The 8,643-nt window shown below is 46.4% G+C and overlaps 3 protein-coding genes across 3 annotated transcripts; 1 reads left to right on the top strand and 2 right to left on the bottom strand.

Annotated features, from left to right (window-relative positions):
- Positions 1-1,228: 1,228 nt before the first annotated feature.
- PCYB_072050 (eukaryotic initiation factor 3 gamma subunit domain containing protein) lies at positions 1,229-3,056 on the top strand (the record flags this gene model as incomplete). The annotated part of the gene is made up of 1 exon (XM_004221602.1): positions 1,229-3,056. A coding segment is annotated over one exon (1,827 nt), but the record flags the coding sequence as incomplete, so codon positions are not given.
- A 175-nt stretch (positions 3,057-3,231) lies between these two features.
- Positions 3,232-3,600, bottom strand: PCYB_072040 (hypothetical protein; the record flags this gene model as incomplete). Its single annotated transcript, XM_004221601.1, has 1 exon — positions 3,232-3,600. A coding segment is annotated over exon 1 (354 nt), but the record flags the coding sequence as incomplete, so codon positions are not given.
- Positions 3,601-4,359: 759 nt separating this feature from the next.
- Positions 4,360-8,259, bottom strand: PCYB_072030 (hypothetical protein; the record flags this gene model as incomplete). Its single annotated transcript, XM_004221600.1, has 2 exons — positions 4,360-5,546; positions 6,714-8,259. The coding sequence occupies 2 exons, from the start codon at positions 8,257-8,259 to the stop codon at positions 4,360-4,362; spliced, it is 2,733 nt and encodes a 910-aa protein (XP_004221648.1).
- Between the last annotated feature and the right edge of the window lie 384 nt (positions 8,260-8,643).

Raw genomic sequence — 8,643 nt, 5'->3', positions numbered from 1 at the left:
AAAAATGTGCAAAAATGGGCATAAAGAACAAACGAATGAGCAAATGAGCGAATGGGCGAAGGGGCGAAGGGGACATATGTCACTGGGGGTGCTGGGCGGGTGAAATAAAAAAAAAGGTGAGGCGTTTTTTTTCCCCTGAGAAGTGCAAAAATGGGAAAAAAAAAAAAAGGAGAAAAGGAGAAATGCTACTTTAAGAAAGCTTCCCTAAAAAGAAGTCCTTCCATTGCAGTGAGGTCCTTTTTTTTTTTTTTTTCACAGGATGAAAATGCGGAGTGGTGGGTGGGCTGTGCCCCTCCTCGTGCGTTACCGTTACCCCAGTTTGCCATTGCCGCCCCTGGCACTGCGTTGGGCTTCACAGAAAAAAAAAAGAAGCCGTTTGGGGGTTGCCTCCCAAGGATGCTAGCGCTGCCAGGGATGTGCCAGGGATGTGCCAGGCATGTGCCAGGCATGTGCCAGCGATGTGCCAGGGATGTGCCAGCGATGTGCCAGCGATATGCCAGGAATTGCCAGGGCTACGAATTGTACCAATCTCGGTTACGCTCACGACTGCAGTCGGGTTGCGCTTGACCTTCATGTCGCGACAAAGCAAATAAAAAAAATTCATACATTTATAATACATGTATAATACGTTTGTAACACTACGGATATGTTAAAAAACGAGGACGTCCCCGCGAAGGAGAAGATCACCAACTGGGCAACTGTTTACGTACCAGCAGCTCTCGCGTAAGTGGCACCCTTTTGGTGAGAGTACCTACATCGGGGGTGCACGATTCCGCAGGGGGGGAGGCGGCGCACGCTCATTGACACGCAGGTTGTTACGTCGGTTATCAAGCCGGTTATCACGCCGGTTATCACGCTGCTTATCGCGCCGCTTATCACGCCGCTTATCACGCCGCTTATCACGCCAAGTGAGCGACCCCCCATTGGGACACCCCCTTACGCACGTGCATACACGCACTTTGCACATTTGTACGTGCATCGACCCGCAGTAGGCCGCCCATGTTCGGATGGCTGACCGGACCAGGCTACACCCCACCCACATGGTTCCCAAAAAGGAGAAGCAAAAAAAGGGATCGCAACTACGAATAAAGAGACCCACCCAAGAAGGCAAAAATTATTTTATGTGAAACGATAAGAGGTAGCTGCCCAGCTCCTTATTTCCTCAGCTATTCCATCCTACATAAAACGTGAAAGGGCCATATTACCAGCTTGACTTCTCCTACCTCAGTAAGACACTTCCCAAAGGTATAATGAAAATCCGGAAACACGATTACGTCCTGATAGATGACGAACTAAAGTGCAGGTTGCATAAAGTGGTAGACATGAAAATTAAAATAAAAAAAAATTATTTAAATTTAATCTTCCTTGTGAATAAAAAATATGGATCTACATATACCTACATAAATAATAAATGGATTAGAAGTAAAAAAAATAAAAATAAATTAGACATTGATTTTGAAGGAGATATTAAAGGAACAAATAAAGATATTTTTCAGCATACGAATTCACAAAAATTAAGTGAAGAAAATATTTTAGAATTGAAAGAAAAAATTTCAGAAGATCCATACGAAGTTATACACAAATTAGTTCATAATTCTTCAACGTATAAGGACAAAACTGTTATATCAAAATTTAAATATGTGGAGAAAAAACTGAAGAGGCATTTTTGTCAGTTTACTGTTTACGAGTGTAGCATTTTCAATTTGGTCAATTTTTATTACAAGTACTTTCCTGAAAAGATTTCCTCCGTTCGGGTTGATTATCTGTCCAATTTGTTGTTCCATTTAAATCGAGACGTCCTTCTCGCCAGGGAGGAGGACCCACAAACCGTTGAGCAGAGCGGCGAACAAACCGTTGAGCAGAGCAGCGAACAAACCGTTCAGCAAACCGCTGATCAAACCGCTGATCAAACCGCTGATCAAACCGCTGATCAAACCGCTGATCAAACCGCTGAGCAAACCGCTGAGCAAAGCAGCGAAGGGAAGGAACGCAGGCAAATGCCCCATGGCGAAACGGTGAAACCGGATGGGAATGCCACCTCAGACCACCGCGGGGACGATACTCTCCACTCCTTCTCCTGGAAAAAACCGAACGTAATAATTTATGACGATTCCTTTGGTTTACTGACCAGCATGCTCAACATAATTTATTCTGATCATGTTAATATTTTTTCTTTAGTTTATAAAAATGCGTCTAATTCGATTATTCCCAGCTTTGGCATTCCTAAAAGTACCAACGTCGCCAAGGTCAGCATCCTGCACGCGTCACACGCGACACGACTGAACACCGGCGAGTGGCTCGCCATCGACGGGAGCTGCCAGCTCCTTGGGAAAGCGGCACAGCAGGGGGGAGCAGGAGCAGGAGCGGCACCAAAAGAGGTTGAAGGGGTCCAACCGGTAGAGGTGGACGAAAAGGCCGAAATGACAGAAGTGACCCAAGTGACCGAAGTGGAATGTCGCAAGCGGAGAATAGACCAGGTCGACCAAGTCGATCACGCCGATCAGGCCGGCCACCCCGATGAAGGAGAGGGCGACCATGTTGGGAAGCCCCCCAACACCACTCCTGACCCGACGACCGACGTAGCGAAGCACAGCGGGGAGCACTTCATCGCAACGTCCCCCCCCAACAAGCGTGCAAAGAATGCCCACGCAGAGGCGGACACCCCAATCGCGACAGACAAACACTCACAGCTACAACATATGCTGATAAACCACATGAACAGCATAGGAGCGGAAGCATTCGTCGTAATCATATCGAGCGACTTCATTTACAACACTAACACAGATGTGTGTCTCCTCATCGACACACTCATTAAGGTCTCTCTGAAATTCCTGAAAAATGACAGCAAGCTAATTATTCACACAGATGACTTAAATATTTGCACCCTATTTCTAAAGGGCCTAATGGGTACCAATTCGTTCATAAACATAAAGCTCAACGAATTTGTGTTACGAGAGCAGCAGGTTGTGAAGCGGCGAACGCATCCAGTCATAAAAAATGCAAAGCTAGCCGATGGATTTTTGTTAACTGCGCTCAAGGTCGAGGGAGCAGCCTAGCATGCTCCACCCCAGCGGGCACAATATGTATATGTGTGCGTAGAAGTATGTATATATGTGCGTATATATGTACGTGTGTACTTGTGCGCTTGGGGTGGAAACGGGAGACAAGCGTGCATGCGAAGGGGGACACACGGTTATCAAGACGTATCTTATCGACGCAGGGACAAAGAACTCCCGCCGGGGTAGCAACGCCTATCTTCTCCTGCTCCCCGATCGCTTGAATGATCGCTTGAATTGCATAATTTCTGGTGACCTCCCTAAAATACGTTGTGCTGCCCCTTGGAAGACTTGAATTTATTTTTTCGTGCCTTCGAAATTTGAACCTTATCCATTTTTTTTTTTTTTCGTCCAACTTTTTCTTTCGCAATTCCATTTGTTCGACTTTCTTCTCATACAACGCTTTTAAGCTCTCTGGGATTTTCGCTGTACTGAAATGTGTTGTCACGTTTGAAGGGGTCAGTTTGACGGCGTAGTTCACAACTAGGCATTTGAGCACCGACTTGGGAAGGTAGGCGCTGAGTGCCATTTTAAGGGGGGGGCTCTACAGAGTGGAGGGGAGGAAAACGACGGTCAGTAATTTTTCGTGGTTCTGTCAGATGAGCCCTTGGGGTGTATTCTCTCCCTCCCGAAAAGAAAAAAAAAAAAAATGTGAAAAAGAGGGCCTAACCGTGTGCATATGTTCCTAATGTAGCTTCGGTATGTGTCTCTTCGCCTGTCCCGCTCTCTCGCTCTCTCTCCCCCCGTCGCGCTTCTTCCCCATCAGTAATGCTTGCTCCTCCCCTCCGCGAAGATATTTTGCCAAACAGTTCAACGAAGTGACCTGCACATGCAGCAGGGTGTTCATTCCACCTGGATTACCAAACTGAAAGGTGAGTTATTTCCTTGCACGTGTAAAGGAGCCCAACTCGAAGTGAAAGGGTCAGCAAAATTTTTCTGTTCCCAGGGGCGCCAAGGGAAGGGGCAAAAAAATGGCATCAAAGAGAGGCAAGAAAAAATATATAATCCCAAAATGGCGCGATATATGAGCGGTGAAAAAAAAAAAAAATCCCCCGCAGCGCTTTTCGCACAAAATGCGACGCAGCCGCTTTACCTGACCCGTTTCACCACAGAAATAAAATCAGCAAAATGTAAGGAAGTGCTCACTTGAAGTAGAAGTTATACCTTTGTGGAGAAGCGACTGAAAATGCACACTCGCTTGAGGGATAGCCGCCACGTGTCCCTTTTACGAATTGGGTGACCCCTGCTGGTTCATCTTAAGCACCACTGGGTTGGTTAAAAAAAAAAAAAGTCAGCAATAACTTTATGGATGTATAAACGCAATGTCACAATTTCCATTTCGACATCCACCCCCATGTGTACAGGTTTCCCCACCTTTCGAAACCCCCACAGTGCTGTTCAGGTCACTGAGGCTCAGCCCGTTTTGCGTCTCGTCCGCTTCACAGAGATGGTCTGCCCCTATGTGACGATCATCACCACACTCATCCTCTCCCGGTGCTGCCTCCTTGTACTTCATGGTGAGCTGCTTCTTAAACTGCTTAAAGAACATCCTACACCTTTTGTCATTCACGTCCTCCTCGCTGGAGTCATCTATATGGACTCCCTCCCCGGGAGTTACACCGCTCAAGAAGTTAGAGTCTCCGATCAGACAACCCAATTTATTCATGACTTTTGAGATAGATCCCATTTTTGCATCTACCGCATCTGCTATGTTTGTAGTAAGAAGTTCTTTACCACTGGTACTACTTTGGCTAGTTGAACCCACACAGTTAGTAACTCCCCCCGTTTCGAAGCATTCCCTTTTAAAGTGCATGTAAGTTTCCCGTTTGTTATGAGACTGTTGATAATTTACTGAGCTGCGTATCAGTGTGGAATTATCAGTCATATGCTCATAGAAGGACAGGTGGATTTTATCTCTGTGTGTACTATGTTGCACAGTTCGCACATCCGGACTGTACGTAGCTGTGAAGAATCGATCAAGTAAAGTAGAACATCTCATGTCGTCATTGTAATAAACCCCATCAGGGAAATTTACAACAGCTGAACTGCAGGTAGCTTTTTTTGAAAAATTTTCCATTCTTGTCATTTTTAAAAAATCTAACACTGCATCTGACTTAGATCTTAATAGGCATTTTTGCAGGACGTCATCTTTTTCTTTTAATATTTTTTTGTTGAAGAAGATAGCAAAATCGTCCGTCCTAAAAATTTTGGGCTTACCAAAGCAGGGTTTTCCATGGCTTTTACTGGAGGTAAGCTTTGGGTTGTTCTTCTCCTCTGTGTATTCTCCCACACGGTGATCATGCGAGGTGTTATCCTGGTGTGAAGGTCCAACATGGTGTGGTACGCTCTTCACAGCGCTCCTTTCTTCAGTGCTGTTACTCTCTATGGGGTGGTCACTGTAATGTTTGTGTGTATGCTTATCCTCGTAGCCTTCTCGCTTTTCCTTCTTCAACAGTGCCAACTGTCTGAGCGCTTTTTTTTTCTCCTTCCCTTTTAGTGCCCCCTCCAGGATGGACACAGCATATACTCTACTGTTGATAAACTTCCGTATGCTTCTCTTTTCTCCCTGCGCAGGTGGGGGGAGGAAAAAGGGAACAGCGAATGGTTGTGTCGTTCTCAGCACAACGTTGGTTTGGCGGTTTGGCGGTTTGGCTATTGGGCAGTTTCGCCGTTTCGCCGTTTCGCCCATTTCGCGGCTTCTTCCTTTTTGCGGCTTCTTCCTTTTTGCGGCTACCCCTCGAGGCGTTGGCCCGCCGACGAACTCACCTGCCGCCGGCCACACGACCCAATCAGAGAAAAAAAAACAGACAGCTGCCTGTGCATGTGCTTCCTCAAGAAGAGGCACAACAAAATGGAGAAAAACTTCAAGTACTTTTTCTTTTTCCGCTGGTCCTGTATGTCCACATCGATGAAGCTATCTATCAACGTGTTCGTCAGTACCTTCCTCTGGGAAAGTTTCCTATACACGTTTAAATTCTCTCTGCTGTTTTTTTTTGCAAATTTGGGTACCCCCGATTCGTTGTAGTGTACGACATCCCTCTTTTGGATGGTCTCCTCCATGCTCACGTCCTTCCTGTTGCTGTTCTCCGCCTTCTTCTCCTTCTCCGCCTTCTTCTCCTTCTCCGCCTTCTTCTTCTCCTTCTCCGCCTTCTTCCTCTCCTCCTTCCTCCTTAAAGGGGTTTCTTCTTCCCCCCCAACCTGTGGTACTCCTTCCCCCATGGGTCTGGGAATCCCCCTTTCGGAACAAGTCCCCTCGTTTGGCGCCTTTTGAAAAGACCACAGGGGCATATCTACCTTGCGTGGGAATGCGTACTGTATGGTGTGTCCCGACACTACGGAAAGGGAGCCCTGGTTTTTATTTCCATGATGGTTCTCCCCTGAGGATACAATTTTGGAATATTTTTTGTAGACAGGACGGGGGGCTCTTACAAAGGAATGTTTCTTCCAAATTGTTAAGTAATTAAAAATTTTTTTTTTTAAAATGTTATTAATTATTTTTATTGATAAAATAATTTTTTTTTTTTTTTTTTATTCCTGTTCATATTCCTTCTGTTGCTTCGCTCTCCTCAGGAGGACCTCCTCCCTTCTGACAAGATAGGCTGTTTTGTGATAATCATTTGTGGGGGGGAAGACACTCCGGGGGTGTGGGGGCCTTACTGCCGCCTCTTTTTGGATTATCTTGGCCTATCCATCCGCGTTCACTGAAGTCACTGCTACTTTCACCGCTGTCACTATCTGTACGTTTGCCATCCTTTTGAAAAAAGCTTGTCCTTTTTTGGAAATATTTTTTCCTTTTCTCTTTTCCATCGCTGCAAATTCGTTTTGGGTCCACCTCATGGGCATATTTCTGCCTGTCTTTCGTTGGGTGCGTTTTGAGTGGATCTTCGAGAGGGTTCTTAGCATGCTGTTGGAGGTGCTGGCCATACGGATGGGGCTGCTTAACACACAGATGGGGCTGCTTAACACACAGGTGGGGCTGCTTAACACACAGATGGGGCTGCTTAACACACAGATGGGGCTGCTTAACACTCGGATGGACTCTCTCCTGAGCCCCCCCTTCATACGTTTCAACTCCATGCCGCTCTACCTTGCGCGCTGAGTGAAGTTTTCCCCCACTGTCATATCGAAACTGACTGTGTTCCTTTTCTGTCTTGTAGTGGAGGTTCCCCCATGCGTGACCACCGTACCTTTTTTCGAGGGGAACATACGAAGCGGGTCTCGTTCCATCATACGTGGTACACTCTTCCGCAAAACGGTTTATGTGCCTGTTCTTGTCGAGTGAGTTGGGAATCTCTCCATGGGGGGGGTTGCCCCCACTTCGGCTTCGATGGAAGTATTCACCACCGCTATGCTCATGATAATAGTGACCTTCCCTTGGGTTACCATAACGCAATTGCTCATCATATTTCTCTCTTTCCCATGAGGGTGGTACCTCCCCTTTGCGACTTCTTCCTTGTTCATATCCTACAGGAGATTCACTCCAATTGCTATTCTCCCCATAGTGCATATCGCTAATGTACACCTGTATGTCCTTCCCTCTGGTTTTACCTTGTATGGCTTGCCACGTTCCCTTGTCTCCTACATCGCAGTTATCCTTTTCAAATTTTCCTTTTTGTTTATCCCACTGAATATTTAAGTCTAGATTTATATTCACTTGTTGCTGTGGATGGTGAGGAGGACACAGGCTGCTTTTCTCCTCCATGGGTCTGTCTATTCCTCCTTTTTCCAGATCGCTATCTCTCCCAAACATGCTATGTTGATCAGCAAGGGGGGTCACTTCTCCGCCGCATTCCGAATAGCCATTTTTCGTTTCTCCGTTTTCACCTGAACAGCAATATTTTTTTTTTCCCCCAAAATAGACACTGACACTTTTGCTGACATTTTTACTGACACTTTTGCTGACATTTTTACTGACACTTTTGCTGACATTTTTACTGACACTTTTGCTGACACCTTTTTCGCTCAATCCCTTTTGCTGATTAACATTTTTTTCTGCCTTTTTTTCATAAAATGTTATTAGTTTTTTTCCCCCCTTTTTTTTCTCTGTGCATGCGTTTACCTCATCACGACAGTTATTCTCATTCCGTTTGTCCTTCCTCTGATTTGCGGCGTCGTTTAGGTACCTTTCTTTGATTTCGTTCAGGGAGATGACTCGCTTTTCGCAGTTCTGCCCCTTCCTGTGCATCCACCTGATGGTGGTCATCGCGAAGGGTGAAGCGGGGGGGAATGGGCCAAGCGGGAGAGAACCGGCGAAGTGGGGGATAAGCTGCAAAGTGGGGGATAAGCTGCAAAGTGGGGGATAAGCTGCTAAGTGGAGAAGCTGCGAAGTAGCTGTTGGCCGAATGCGCCCCTGACAATCCGTGTAGCCGCTCTACCGATGAAGCAGTTGCGTAGGACCTCCCTCCGCCTCGTTTATTATGGGTTCCAAATGGAAACAGGACCCAAAACGCAACGTTTCTACAATAGGACAGTGGTGGTACTGCTCTACCGGGCTGGTATCATCCTGTGCAGGGGGTTCACAATACGTTCTTACATCCCGCAGTGCAGTGCGCTTCATTCCGATTCACGTCGCTCCATTTCGATTCGC

This window comes from Plasmodium cynomolgi, chromosome 7 (genome assembly GCF_000321355.1).
Source record: "Plasmodium cynomolgi strain B DNA, chromosome 7, whole genome shotgun sequence".
NCBI classification, from domain to species: Eukaryota; Apicomplexa; class Aconoidasida; order Haemosporida; family Plasmodiidae; genus Plasmodium; species Plasmodium cynomolgi.
Note: the sequence above shows the minus strand (reverse complement) of the source record. Positions and strands in the feature narration are given on the sequence as shown.